Below are 15261 nucleotides of genomic sequence, written 5' to 3'. Positions count from 1 at the left end.
GCGTGTAAAATTCTCTTTTCCATGGCAATTTTTAATTTTCAACCATAAAAAGACGGGAGAATTACAAAAGTTAATTTTTAGACAAAAATACCATTTTATTTCCCTGTCTTTGGAGATTATTAAAATATCCACGCGAAAATAATAAAATAACGAATACTATTTGTTATTGAAGCAAATAGATGTCAGGGGTTCGCAAAACAATGCCTTCTCTGTATACATTGAAAGGGCTACTTTGCTATTTATGGTAGCAAATTTTAAATCAAAAGTGACGGATGTTTTAAATATCATATTTTCATAAAATTTACATCATTAAACAGTTCAAACCTTAAAGAAACTATATTTAACCACGCGAAGAAGAAATTCAAATGTTAACATCAAGTAATACGGGTATAAAAACTATTTGCCCATTCAAATCTATAGTAAAAGTTATCGCTGTATATGGACAATTACTAGCGCATGCGCATTAAAGACCGAACGAATTCTTGTACATAGTCTGAAAACCAGATCATCAGGCAGCACGTCATTTTCGCACAAATATTAAGAATGTAGTGGTGTGTTGGAATTATGATGTGATTTTACATTTGTCATCCAAAAACCATGAACTCTTATTTTATTTGGTTAACTGACTGAAATATGCAAAGTAAAAAGTCGTATTGTATGGTGATTTAAAACTTTATTCTGTAATTTTTGTTCACTTTGAGATACTAATACGTAAAACTTAAAAGACATAACTTGTTTTATCTTTTGAATGTAGGGGAAAGTAGAAAAACACATAATCCTTAAGCATAATCATAATCATACGTGACAATGTGACCATCGGTATCAGACATAATTATGTAAGACGAATATATATACACTGTAAAAAATGATTAAATCAATTAGAGGTCAAACATTAGTGAGACGTCAGCCCATCGAAACAAACAAACAGACCAAAACAAAATTTAATATAGATTCCAGAGTCTAGAAATCGTGAACTAATTTTTCAGAAACACCGAATTATCGTAAGGAGAAAACTTATGAGACTATATCCCAGCATGTCCTAGACTCTGTACACCGACCATTATACATATCAAGTATTTTCGTATAACATACATATTTTCCAAGGAGCTGACCTTATACTACTGCTAAATTCTTAAGTTTTACCAAGACTACTGGAACGTGCATTTGTCGTCTTGACCATACGACCCCGGGCATACGACGTACTTGCGCTGTCTTTATTCTTAATGTATCATGTACAGGTGCTAAAAAACAAACCTAGATACAAAGAAATTCTGAAATATTAACTAGTTCAATGGAAAGGCGATTGTCTGGTGACTTATATTCTGGCAAAACCTTATCGCAAGATGACTTGCAAAGCATTGAGTGAATTATTGATTTTCAACATTTAGCTTACCTTTTTTATGCTTGTCATACATGCTAGAAATGGTTTAAAATACGGCTCACTAAATATAATGTCATGGTAAAAAAGGAAATACTGTCGACCAAAAGACATCAAGAGGTCAATTGAAGTTCTTCACTTATAGACGTGGTGGCCTTCAACAATAGATTCTAATATTATGGACAGATATTAAAAATTGTCAATTTTGTCGTACAAAGCGGCATAACTCTAGACTTTACTGGGACTGTTTTACGAACAGGATTGTTATCAAGTCTTAGACATCTACAACGAATTTATGATATTCAAGAAGGAAACGGTAGAAACCAAAGAAGAAATCAAAACTCACAAGTCAGGAGAGGCCGACAAAATCATGGAAATGGGAAACGACGAAAAGATAAACATGTCTACAATACAATTTATATAATACGAACAGCTTGCTAATAACCGGTGTTCTCCTGGTATAAACCACCCATCAATCATGTCAATGTAGACATAAAACCAATATTTGCACCAAATAACCAAGTACATGTATAATCAATACTTGTACCAAATATCCAAGTATAACCAATACTTGTACCAAATATCCAAGTATAACCAATACTTGTACCAAATATCCAAGTATACATATATACACTCTGAATATACACGCCATAAAAGGCTATAATAGATACCAAAGACTTTGTAAAGTGGATAGTCGCACGACAACGCCGATGCTCTATATTTAATAAGAAATAAACACAATTCATACATATATCTACACATAGTATATAATTCAAACATCAGTATCAAACAAAAACTCTCCAAATAAAAAGCTTAATAAACTTTAACCAGAATTAAAATTTACCAAGAAAATTCGACTGCTCAGATTGACGATGTCGTGCTGAATGATTACATAGGCAATAAAATACCTCGAAAATAATTTTGAAGCGGGAAAACATTACGCCCTCTATGCTACATATGATGAAACACCCAGGAGAAATTAATTTCATTCTAATGCACTGCCCGTTTAAACGAATGAAATTATAATATATATCAGGTGTTCTGTTTGTGTAAGCTTATTATTTACCTTAAGTTATCAATATTTAACAACACTTTTTTGGCTTATCGTAAACTCAAACTCGCTAAGTCTTCTTTCGGTGCTGTCAAATTCGAAGAAAATGGGACGGAATAAGAGCTACGACAGTAGGACATATCCGTGGTCATCTGTGACATTTATTCTATATTACGTTCAACAACTGATGGTCCGCCTGTACAACTCTCGAAGGGGTGCCTCAACTTTACCACTAGGTATCCTTTGGTCAATAGTTTCTTTTTTTGTTGCGATTGCAATATAACATATATAAATTTAACTACATGATATATCTCAATTATACATGCTCGTGTGTCAGTCATTACATGCACAATATATTAAAGAGACCTTACAAGGTGCTATTCAATATCACAATGATGACAGTTTTTGTGTTTAAATGACAATTATAAAAATTTTAAAAAATACTTTTTTCTTTGAAGGTTACCAAAACATTCGATTGATCGATTATTGTTTGCTTTACATCCAGTGACAACATGTCCATGATTTTCGAACGATTCCGAACCATTGAAGCGTACAATAAAGGAAAGACAAAGTTATTATGACACGTTTAACAGAACTTTTCAATTCACAATTTACCTAAATGGCGTCGACCTAGTACGCATATATAGTTACAGAAGAATGAGCTAATTGAGAAATTTCCTTATTACTGGTGCGTCTGAGGTCAAGTCCATATTCATGATCGACACACATCATTCCAAACAATTTCATATCAAATAACTCATATTACAGTGTTCTTGTGTTATGTCTTTGCAATATTGTCCCAGGCCGTACGGTGACCTATAGTTGTTTCATTAGTCATCATAACACATCTTATTTCTATATTTAATGGTGCATGAATATAACATTCGTGTCCTTCTCCTGTTCTGGTATTTTACGATATAATTTGGTTGAAATGCACTACAAATTTTTATTCCAGAGGAGCTAACTCCACAATTTGCTATCATTCTAACAAAAAGTTAACTGGATATTCCTCGAAATACTGTGGATTCTTTATTTCCGTGGGTATCAATCTCGTGCATTGCTGAAAACTTGCATATTAATTCATGAATATTTGATTTCGGGGTTTTACCAATCTCTGTATACAAAGCCTATCGAAAATGAATTATTCGTTGAACATTTTAATTCGTGGTTCACTCGTTACCACGAAAATTGGTATCCAACGAATAATACAAATCCACAGTACCCGAAACGCAGAAACGAAAAAGTCTACTATTCCTAACTCAGTGCGTGGGTAGCTTAAAAAAGGATGGTTAATGTCGGCGATTTGTTTCGGCCATGTTTTGATTTTTTTCCGAGTGCCTTAGTCTTACATATCTATACTACTAAAGGAAGAGACCAATGCCAATGAGCCGCAACTCCTCTAAAACAAAACAAAGTCGTAAATATTTATGATATGATGTATAAATGTAGTGTGTTGTACTTCCTAAAATTGTCTTTTAACCATCTTTTGTTTCCACCGAAAACTCCAAATTTTGAGAAAATATCCAAATTCGTAGACCGTATCAACATGCTTCGGTTTCAGAGATATTAGCCAAAATCTACATTTTACCCTATGTTCTATGTTTAGCAATGACAGCCATCTTGGTTGGTTTTCCAGGTCATTGAACACAGCTTTTAAACTAGATACCAAAACGATGAGTGTGGTCAATTTTAGCCAAATTTGGACCAGTAGCTTCAGAGGAGAAGATTTTTGTAAATGTTAACGATGGACGACAGACGCCGGACAAAAGTGATAAGAAAATATCTTGGCCCTTTCGGCCAGGTGAGCTAAAAACCATAGAAAACTAAAAGACTTAGCAACATGAACCCCACCAAAAACTAAGGTTGATCTAAGTGCTCCGGAAGGGAAAGCGGATCCTGATTCACATGTGGCACCCGTCGTGTTGATGATTATTATTCTTCAACCTCTGATGTAGTCTTCGAGATGAATGAAGAAAACGAAAACTGTGGTGAACGATTTACTCCTACGAATGTGAGGGCAGAGAAAAAGTTAAGTCAATATGATTTTTTTTAATATACGTTAGAGATATTTATAAACAATTTTCAAATATAATATTGAATATCAAAATGTGTACACATGACGTACTGCATATGGCTTCTGAAATGTAAAAATCTTATACAAAATTATTATTTAACATACAAAATATTATTAAATTGACAGCGATTGAATTTTGTTAATAATTATATTTTTATTCATATCAGAAAATTTGTTTTCTCTGTTTTTCATCATATACAATAAAATAAAATGAATTGAACTGTTGACATTTAACAATATTAATGTTCAAGCAAATCCTAATATACCAACGAATGGTGTTGTGAACCGGAAAAAAAATACTTGCCAGACACGGTGCTATAACAAACCTAAAAACAATTTGTTTTACATGGAAATCCTTATTGATTTATATTAGAAAAAAAAAATAGTTTTAAAAAAGAAACTGGCTCTTTCATTCGCTTTTTTCGTAACTTTGGTGTTATCTTTTTCTTTTTCGCACATTTTAGAGAAGAATAAACAGTTGCAATGCAAAAAGATCCTATCAATTCATGCTAAGGTACACTGTAACCACAGGCACTTGTCTCAGATTTTTCCCCCCTAAATAAGGTATAAAGGGAAAAAATCTAAGACAAGTGCCTGTGACTGTAACATAACTATTATAAACGAGCTTACTTAGTACCGTCTCAAACAGATTTCAGCAGATTCATAAATTAGTTTGCATAGTTAAATATAAAAATACTGAAAACGAAACAATAACAGTCATTATAAACGAGATAATGAAATGTATTAATATATATTTATATATATGTACTATGCAATGTATACATGTTTTGACAATGTAGTTATTTTGATGTCTGAAAAAGACTAGAATTATTAGTACATTGCCCATTGTTGACCTTGAACTGGTGGTTTATCAGAATCGTCAAATGTTGGCTGAATATATCCAGACGAAGCCCCGGATGAAGATGATTCGGAATCGGATTCGGAATCATTACTACTACTGTTGTCGCTAGGTCTCTCGGTTCCGAAATTTATTACTCCAGTAACTGTTTCATATTGTAGCGATTTCTTCTCACTATCAGATTTTCGTTTGCTACTTTTTCGTTTTCCTTTTTTAGTATCAATTACTTGCTTGCTGTATTCGTATGATGGAGGACCGTGTGATGGCATTTGTATCACACGTTCAACTATTTCTCCTTCAGGCATAGATCCTCTTACAATTTGAGATTGACTCAATGGTCTACCATGAACGCTCGGTCGATCTACAACGCGAGTTACGGTAGGATAAGCATGTCTCTCTCGTACTACGGTAGGTCTTTCGACCATTTGTGTTACGATTGGTTGGTCATGCTGGATGCTTCGAATGACAGGTTTATCAACTACCTTAGTTGAAGTCTGATATTTATGAAGCTCTTTGGCGACAAATGGTCGTTCCTGGACATTAGTTACAATTGGCTCGGCATGTTCAACAGTTCTAACAAGTGGCTGTTGTACTACCCTTGTTGAAGTCGGATATTTGTGAAGCTCTTTGGCGACAAATGGTCGTTCCTGAACATTGGTTACAATTGGCTCGCCATGTTCAACAGTTCTTACAAGTGGCTGTTGTACAACCTTTGTTGACGTTGGATATTTATGTAGCTCCTTCATGACAACAGGCCTCTCTTGATAATCAGTAACCACTGGTTCCCTGTGCTCAATTGTTTTAATGACTGGTTTCTCTACCACTCTGGTAGCCGTTGGATATCTGTGAACCTCCCTAGCAACGACTTCCCTCTGTTGAACATCTGTCACTAAGGGTTGATCATGTTCTACTGTTCTGATGACAGGCTTTTCTATAACTTGTCTAGAAGTTGGATATTTATGGAGTTCCTTTGTTATCACTTGTCTTTCTTGAAATTCCGTTACTATCGGCTGGTCATGTTCTACTTCTTTTACGACAGGGACGTCAACTTGTTTGGTGATTACTTTTTCAGGGTGTGTAACTTCTGCGATAACTGGTTCTTCGACAACTTGGGTGGCAGTGGGATATTTATGAATGATTTTCACTACGACTGGTTGCTTTTCAATCTGTGTAATGACTGGTTGGTCGTGTGTTATTTCTTGTATGACTGGTATCATTTCTCTCTGAATGAGTTGTTGTGGTTGTTTTCTAACCATTTGTTGTTGCATTATTGGAACTATTTGTTTTTCATCGTACTCGATCTCACTTGGTGACGTCACTTTGTATTTCCCGTCACCGTCTTCATCTCCAAAATTTATCATTTTTCCCTAAACGAAATAAATAGTTTATCAATAATAAAAGAATCTTTAGAGCACAAAATCATATACTCATATTCCCCACGTAAAAAACTATAAATTTGAAAAGCTCAGTTACGTGTACTACTTTTCAGTCTATTTTAGAAGCTTTAACCTTGACCTTCGATGTGGTGACCCTAAAATCAATAGGGATCGACTTGTCAGTATTGGTGACGATATATCAAAGTGAGTATACTATTTTATTAAGCATCCTGAAAACCACTTGTCCGCACAAATTTCAGTCTAATATCAGTAACTATGACCTTGACCTTTGCAATTATCTCTAATTCATAAAAAAAGGTTTCTGCTAAAGTTTCGTTCATGAAGGCCTAGGATTAACAACGATATTTATGGTAAAAAAAAACGTTCAACTCTGACTGTAAATTATCTGCGAAAAATACGTGCTTTGTTCAGTAAAATACTGAAAAAATTAAATCAGAAATTTGCTATGGCTACTGTAATTCGGTTATAAACAAAATCCTCTGCACATAACAAAGACCAAGGTTCAATTATTAGTGCAACACGGAAAATTTTAAAAACAAATCACGCTGGATACTGTACTGTTCATACACGTATGGGGTGTTAAGGAGGATACATTTGGAGCAAAATACAACATAAGGAGTGAACTCAAATAAGTAATAAAGTGTCAAGTTTGAAATAAATTTTCGTTATAATAAATCTTGTACTGTTGTTTTTTTTTTTGTGGTGTTTTTTTTTCCACAACTATTACCTTTGAGTTACAGCGTGAATGCAAACAGCATAAAGGAAATGTTCTAACAGGAAAAAAACGTGTATAATAGCAAATTCCTATTCTATGTTAAAAATGAGTGCCTTGGGCCACATTTAAAAGAATGTCTGTTTCCCCTTCCCCGGGTCTGCCCTTTGTAAACTGACCAGGAAGGCAGGTCTTTTTTTTCTTTTTTTTTTTTTTTAACTGGATGTGATTGTCATAGCATGGTCACATGAATGGTTTGACTTGTCCAGTCCAGGCCACTTATCAGTTGTTTGTGCTCAATTTGAGTGTATTTATTTAGATTATCAATCCTTCTGCTTTCAAGCACTTTCCAAAAATGGAAACAAATTATTTTCAGGAAAAAAATAATTTCGATTTTTTTGTGGAAAATAATTGTTTGACCCTGGGGCTTATTTTTGACCCGGGTGGGGGGAGGGGAAACAAACATATTTTTAATTTTGGCCTTGTGTAGGCTGTTGACCCCAGCGTACTGTTTAATCTGACCTACCTTTTCTTCATATCGAGGCACATCCAACATTTGTACTTGTCTATTGAATGAGGGACTGAAAGAAGAAATGATGACAATGACTGCTGTGTATTTGCAATATCAATTTTAAATGTTCTGCTAGATACTAGTATACCCTATAATCATGAACGTATTACAAACTTTTTTTAAACCAAAAGAGTAGTTTACATTCGTTTTCTGCTTATTATTCATATTAAAAGCTACATGCAAACCATGCATTCAACCCGTCATTTAATAGTATAAGGAAGGTCCAGACATTTTCATTTTCGTTCTCTGTTGAAACTGCGCTTATCCAAGACTCGTCGTGTAACTATATAGGCATTCTAATAAATTATTATTAATTATATCCTTTTACATTAATGTCCGCTTCTATTTTTTTATATACATATTTTCTTTTATCATGCTGCTCGCAAAAAAGAAGACAATATAAATAACTGCACTTTGTTCCGCAAGAGTGTAATGATGTTTTATCATTCATAGGGGGTTTAGAAGCAATGTTTGTTACAATTTGTAATTTTACATTATTTTATTCGGTAAAAGAGATATTCGGACAAAGCGGCATACCTAATGCAAAACTGGGTGTGTTTTAACTAAAATTCTTCTTTTGCTATGTGTAACTGACTCTTTTATGGTTATTTAAATTTTCTGTTAAGGTAGAAAACATTTAAACCCGCTGCATTTTTATGCCTGTCTTAAGTCAGGAGCCTGTTGCTTTGTGGTTGTCGTTTGTCAGTGTGGTTTGTATGTGTTTAACGTTTCTCGCCTTTAATTTAAACATATTTATTTATAGTGGATTGGGAAACAAGTTATTGAATCCCTTTCCAATTTGCGGGTGCGGTTGCGAGTGTTGCCATGTAACAGCATTAGCCTGCTCTTTTTCGAAATCTATAAGGGTGTTTTTACGTGCAAGAGATAACACTCTCTCTTAACACTGGTCAGCCATTTATCGTCCCCTTCCAACGACTATCATCGTTTCCTCAAGATCATACTCGCAAATGATGTCAAGGGAGAGCCGAAAATTAAGACCCTGAAATTTTCTCCCCGGAAGGGGTTCGATCCTGGAATCGTTGTGTTAGTAGTTCGATGCACTAATCACTACACCACAGGGCTCCTTTCTCGCCTTTAATATAGATTAAAACACTGGTTTTCTTGTTTAAATTGTTTTGCACTAGTCATTTCATTGACCAACATGAGCAGAATATATTGTATGTATTCCTTATATAGTTAGATAATGCAAGACAAGGACACAAATTCAAATTAATCTTGTGATTAAACTAAAATTTAGCCCTTTTTAAAGTAAACTCTACTTACCCAATTGTATTAATATCTGGAAAAAAAAGAAAAAAGTCACAATTAAAAAAATATTATTCTGCATATCAGTTATAAAGTACAGTTCCTACAAAATTAATCTATTTAACATTATGTATATTGTGCTAAAATCAAACATTGCAATTTGTCCTCTATAGATAAAGTAAAACTTATTGTGAAAAAAACTTTTGATTCTCGTTCTATGGATGGAAATCGCTGAATCAGTTCGTTCATTGTTCAGTGTATAAAAAAATGTTTCTAGTAAGTAAAAGTGGGCACTTTTTTGAGTGACCAAAATGTATCCAAAGATTGAATACATTATATTAACTCATATTGAAATTGTGCACCACCTTTTATTATGAAGTTTGCTTTATTACCAGTATTCCTGGCGCATTTGAACCATAAATAATGTTTAGTTAATTTATTAACTCGGGTCTGCATATTTTCGATCTTTGCACAATTTAGTCGAGAACTTTCAAGTAATAATATATTTTGAAATATTTCTTTTTCATTTTTTTAAACGAAAAAACTACAATAATATTCTGTTTTATTCCTTGTATATATACTACAGGTCTTATATATATAAATGACATTCACATTTGGATTGTATTATAATATTTTATTTGATGTCTAATTGATATTTGCTAAAACCGTGTATAAACTAATGTTTCATTTCTTGTATTGAAGTGTTTTCTCGTCTTTACAAAATTATATATAAATGTGTCTACGATTACACGATTTATTCTGATTTTTTTTACTATTTTCATGTTTATTTATTCATTTTCTGCTCATATCTAATAATATCCTTACCTCTTAACTGAATAGTGTCAGGGTTATTATACATTCTAGGAGTATGATTATGTATTGATGAGGGTGCTTTGGAAACTCTCGAAATAACAGATTTTTCTTCTTCCAAACGTTCATGTTCCATTTCTGATCTGGCAACTTTGTGTTTTCCACGAAGCCATTGACGTTTTGGAAACCAGTCGTTCCTGTAACAAGAAAGAAATACGTCTTTAGTACTAGCTTATATTGCAACTTATAAAACTGCAGCATTTTAAATTATGCTAATTGGGGAATTCGGGTACAGCATTTTGTTTTACATCTCATTCTGATTCAGTATCTGGTCAAGAGTTGTCGCAAAACATTTCGAGTTAAATAGGTAAAATGCTTTAAACATAACTGCATCTTTATATTTATCCTGCAATTGGGTGTCCTACTATACAGTTAAGCCCTACAGATATCGCTATGCTGTATCTGTATACTATACAGATATCGCTTTAAAACTCCGCCCACTGCCGGACTGAGTATTGTTTGAACCTGTGTGACCTCAGAATGTGTATTCCTGTTGCATTCCAATGACGATGACAATTGTCGATTTCAAAACTTGAATGTGTATGATTGTGTTACAAAATCAACCATGTCATGTTTAGTGAATGTAAAGTCTGAAGCGTAGGACAACTCGTACACTTCTGTTTCAAATTTGACAATGTTTTGTTATTTGTTTTTACTGCTGAAATTAGTTGTTATGTTAAAATAGATAATTATTCACCTTAAGCGATTGTATTATTGTTGACCATTCGAGATTCTTTTTTTTGCGAACCCGTCTTCAGCGTAATGTGTGATTTTGATATTACTACGCGGGCCTCAAGGGATTACAAATTGAAAATAAATGCTAAATATGTTAGTTTTTGTATCTTTCAAAACACAAACAATATACAGAACTAATTGCAGGATAAAGACAATAACTGTTAAGTCTTTAAATATCAGCTGTGTTTGTACTCGGCTCGAAACAGGTGTAGTAGCTCGCTAAAAGCTCGCATACACCTTGTTTCCTAGCCTCGTACAAATACAGCTGATATTTAAAGACACTAAACAGTTATTGTCTATGTCTTATTGCAGCTAATTTTATTAAAACTTGTAAACCTTGTCTAGCAAGCTTTGAGTTGTAGCCTTTAATGATAGCGAGCTCAAATTATCACATTTTTTACTCCATAATTTATAGATAAATAAACAGCCTCAGAGGTAAAAAGATATGAAACGTGTTTGCATCGAGTGCGTCAACTCGTGGGGACGATCAGCACCAAAGAACAATGCTATTAAAATAGCCTGCCAAAGTGAACTTTATGACGAAGAAGACCATTCTTTAGTGCAATAAACAATTAAAGATATATTCACAACGATTTCTAGTTGGAGTTTGATTGATTGTTACGTTTCTAAAACAATATCACTATACTTACCACACAAGTCCCAGCATACACACTACTAAAGCACCAATCAAAATAAAGAAAGCAATAACAGCAGCCACCACTAAACCAACCACTGGATCAGGATTTGACTCAGCCATCACATCTGTTATAAAATGTTAGAATATAAAATAACAAAGACAGTTAATCACAGTTAATACACTCATTAAAATTATTGGCATAAAGCATTCTTTTTAGTGGTTTTTGGCCTCTGGCCTTTGTTAGTCTGGTATGATTTTTAATTTTAGTTCATTCATATATTTTTGAGTTTAGTATGACGTGCATTACCACTGAACTAGTTAAATTTTTGCTGAAGCCGCCTCCGGATGCAGGATTTTTTCGCTGTGTTGAAACCCATAGGTGGCCTTCGACTGTTTTCTGTCGGGTTGTGGCTCTTTGACAAATTCCCCATTTCCATTTCCATTCTCAATCTTATTTGTTTGTTTGTTTGTTTGTTTGTTGGTTTGTTGGTTTGTTTCGTTAATATTATTATTATATTGGCTTATACATATGTCTCCACAATTCATCAAAAGCATTAATTATTTATGTTTTATACGTTTATTGTGTTGAAACAATAGTTTCAGCACTCTTCAGGTACCAATCATGTGTTACATCATGGATTAAAAAAAAGTCTTTTTTTCCTGAACTATTTCTGGACTTCATTTTTCTGTTTGATTCTTAACTGAAACGTCTATTTCGTTTTTAAAAAATCTGGCATTTTTTAATTTTTTAGGGGGGGTATCAACACAGAAAAGTGGAACGATATCATGATGACTGGAAGTGGTGTGTAGTACTAGTAGAAACATCAAACAGACAATAAAAGCAACATGGTAGTTTGACATTTCATAACTTTTTATTCTTCATGGCATTAGACAATAGACCGCCCCATTAATCACAATTTCACAATTGTTATAACTACTAGTAAGTTTAGGAGAAAAGGAAAAGGGTGTGGGAAATCTGAGACTTAATATTACACCATCTAATATTATAAGTAGTCTACATGGAAAATAAAAAGATACGCGCATGAGTTGTAAACTTCAAATAAAATAACTTTTAACCCATGGCCAACGTAAAATATATGTGTAGTTTTATTTTATACGCTAACAACGTGAAAAGTTAATGCATTTGTGATACAAGCATATAAATGGGTACATACATTTTGAAAAGAGATTACAATAGTTGTACATATTTATTTTCCAATACTAGAAATATATAATAATACAGAAAAATTTTGAATTTAATTACCGTTAAATGCAAACACTTATTTTTAAATTTAGAAATATTTAAATTGAAACTAAATACATATACTGAATCACCTTCAAAATCAAAAACCGGTTACTACCTTTTAAAGGTTTGTAAAGGTACGCCCATACATTGGAACCGTTGAAGTGAAACAAATCGACTATTTGTGAGGGAAAATCTCAAAATGGTCAATACATTAAACATTAAAGAAAAAAGCATATTCCTTCATATATATAATTAATAAGTATAAGAATGACAGTAAGTATTGGACTGCAACACGTTTTCTTCAATTCTATCTTTTTTTTTTATTTCGTTTTGATCAGTAATCATATAAGTTGAAATTCAATTGAATTTATTACCACATCAAAAATGTAATTGAAAGGATCGGTCGAATAACCCAAAGGTCATAAAATAGAATGCAAAGATCAATGATTGATTTTTTTTACATACATCTATATACTAATGTGCAAAAACTTCGTAGAAACATAACAATTAAAAAGTCACAAAATATTAACCTCTATCTTTTTTCTTTTTTACAATTAAAATTTGAGAATCTAAGAAATGTATAATTTTCAGAAAGAAGAAAAGGGTAAAATGAAAAACAAACCAAAATAACAGTATTAGAGTGATGTACATAGATTCAATAACAAATGTTTTATCACTGATATATGGCATATTGTTGTTATCCCATCTAGTATGCAATTTGAGGTATGCTTTCTATTTGATAAACAGAAAAGTATTTAGGGTAAATCAAGAAAACAAGAAAAAAATGTAATGGCTGTATACTTAAAGTTTTTCTAGGTAGCCCTAGCTGTTGATATCTTTTAAAAAGTATCAAGTGACATTCTAGGTTCAGAATTACACAGCAATTATTTTTTTTCTCTCTTTTTGAGTATAGAATGACACAGTCTTGTACAGTGTGACAATAACTGTCCATCTATAGCTACACCAATACGCAAAAAAAGCATAAGAGGTCCTATGTTTACCCTCAATAAGTTTCAATTAGAGAACAGAGAGGGTCCAGCTCACCATGACGATATTTCAGAAACCCAGACGTTAATTCTCAGAAATGAAAATCATAGATGTTTTGTCCTATCAGCAAATCGTAATATTATCGGTATGGTAACACAATTGAACAATCAACCCACGAAAAAAAGTCCAAGACATTATATCTAAACAATGCCATTAATATTATAAATTCAAAAAGTTTAATTGCAAATCTATTCATCCGTGACTTACCTGGTAAAATAAGTAAAATCAATACACAAGAAAGAAAATTTGCTGTTGCCATTTTGATTTCGATTTCAGTTCAATACGTCCCAGGTAATCTATTCCCAATGAATGTACATTTCACTGCAACTAATTTCCTGAAATGATGCCGTCCAGTCTCGAAGACTTGGATGTAAAAGACCAGCAGGAAGTTACACCCAATTTTCAACTGTCCATTCTTTTCACGGTGACGAGTTTTAACACAATATACCCGTATTTAACCCGAAACCAATTATTCGTTCTATTGTTGTCCGTTAGGGGAACATCTCAAACTACTTTTTAAAAGCTATTAGATATAAGTTCAACTTGATATAATTTCTTCTGGCTATTTGACTATTTGACTATACTATTTGATTTAAATATATAGTAATTTAAAGTTAGAAAAACACCACTAGTACATACGATTTTTCTTTTATGTATCAAGTATCTCTGTAAGATTGTTGTTCAATTGATATCCAACTCGGTCATCATTAATTACATGGTACTATGCATATTTGATATATAATTACATGTTACATTTTACATGTACATGGTTTATTTCTAATACAATATTAATTGTATAAATTATGAATATCAATTTCATTAACGATTCATTTGATATGAAGTTTCGATATAAAGTATGTGCACATAAATTTGTATTATTATTTTAAACTGCTAAACTGTAAGTATTTCAGCTATTTGACGATCTCAATTATATGCTCTACGATCACGTCAGTCGGGAAACGCCTGGTTAAGGATAGGTTTTGAATTTACAAGTAATTTGATCTATTTAACTCATAATTATATGTGTTTCTAACATATGATACGTTTTATTTATACTTTATCCGGTATGGTATTTTCAATTAATAAAGTACAAAGGACTGATAAAACATCACCCAGGGAACGACCATAAATATTCTGATTTCCAAATTGTAAAAAAAAAAAAAAAAAAATCTGTTCAAGGAGAGGACAAAATAAAATAATATTAATCCAGATTTTCCTCATCATACCTTATTGTGTTAAATTAAAATAAGATTGACATCGTTGAAAAACTAAATAATAAAATTGTTAACGATATGTGAAAATTTATTTGTGTGACTCAAACAAAACAAACACCCCCCCCCCCCCCTTTTCAAGTTAAACGGTTGCTCCCTAATTCACGAATCGAACACCAATTACAATATATACTGCTTAATGTTATA

The 15261-nt window shown here is 32.8% G+C and overlaps 1 protein-coding gene across 1 annotated transcript; it reads right to left on the bottom strand.

Annotated features, from left to right (window-relative positions):
* Positions 1–4463: 4463 nt before the first annotated feature.
* LOC139488837 (titin-like) lies at positions 4464–14344 on the bottom strand. The gene is made up of 6 exons (XM_071274782.1): positions 14051–14344; positions 11564–11675; positions 10134–10315; positions 9327–9342; positions 7998–8052; positions 4464–6729 (listed from the first exon to the last, which is right to left on the bottom strand). Exons 1-6 carry the CDS (start codon positions 14100–14102, stop codon positions 5335–5337), a joined length of 1812 nt encoding a protein of 603 aa, XP_071130883.1. The 5' UTR covers positions 14103–14344; the 3' UTR covers positions 4464–5334.
* Positions 14345–15261: the final 917 nt, after the last annotated feature.

The sequence above is a fragment of the Mytilus edulis genome, chromosome 9 (genome assembly GCF_963676685.1).
Source record: "Mytilus edulis chromosome 9, xbMytEdul2.2, whole genome shotgun sequence".
In the NCBI taxonomy this organism is placed as follows: domain Eukaryota; kingdom Metazoa; phylum Mollusca; class Bivalvia; order Mytilida; family Mytilidae; genus Mytilus; species Mytilus edulis.
The sequence above is the reverse complement of the archived record's forward strand: the minus strand, read 5'-3'. Positions and strand labels throughout refer to the sequence as shown.

Bases quoted from the DNA above. Each gene is read 5' to 3' on its own strand.
- LOC139488837 (XM_071274782.1), bottom strand. From the start codon at position 14,102: ATGGCAACAGCAAATTTTCTTTCTTGTGTATTGATTTTACTTATTTTA. The intron at 11,676-14,050 runs GTAAGTCACGGA...ATTTTATAACAG, and splicing joins GATTTTACTTATTTTACCAG to ATGTGATGGCTGAGTCAAAT. The intron at 10,316-11,563 runs GTAAGTATAGTG...TTCTTGTTACAG, and splicing joins TGTATGCTGGGACTTGTGTG to GAACGACTGGTTTCCAAAAC.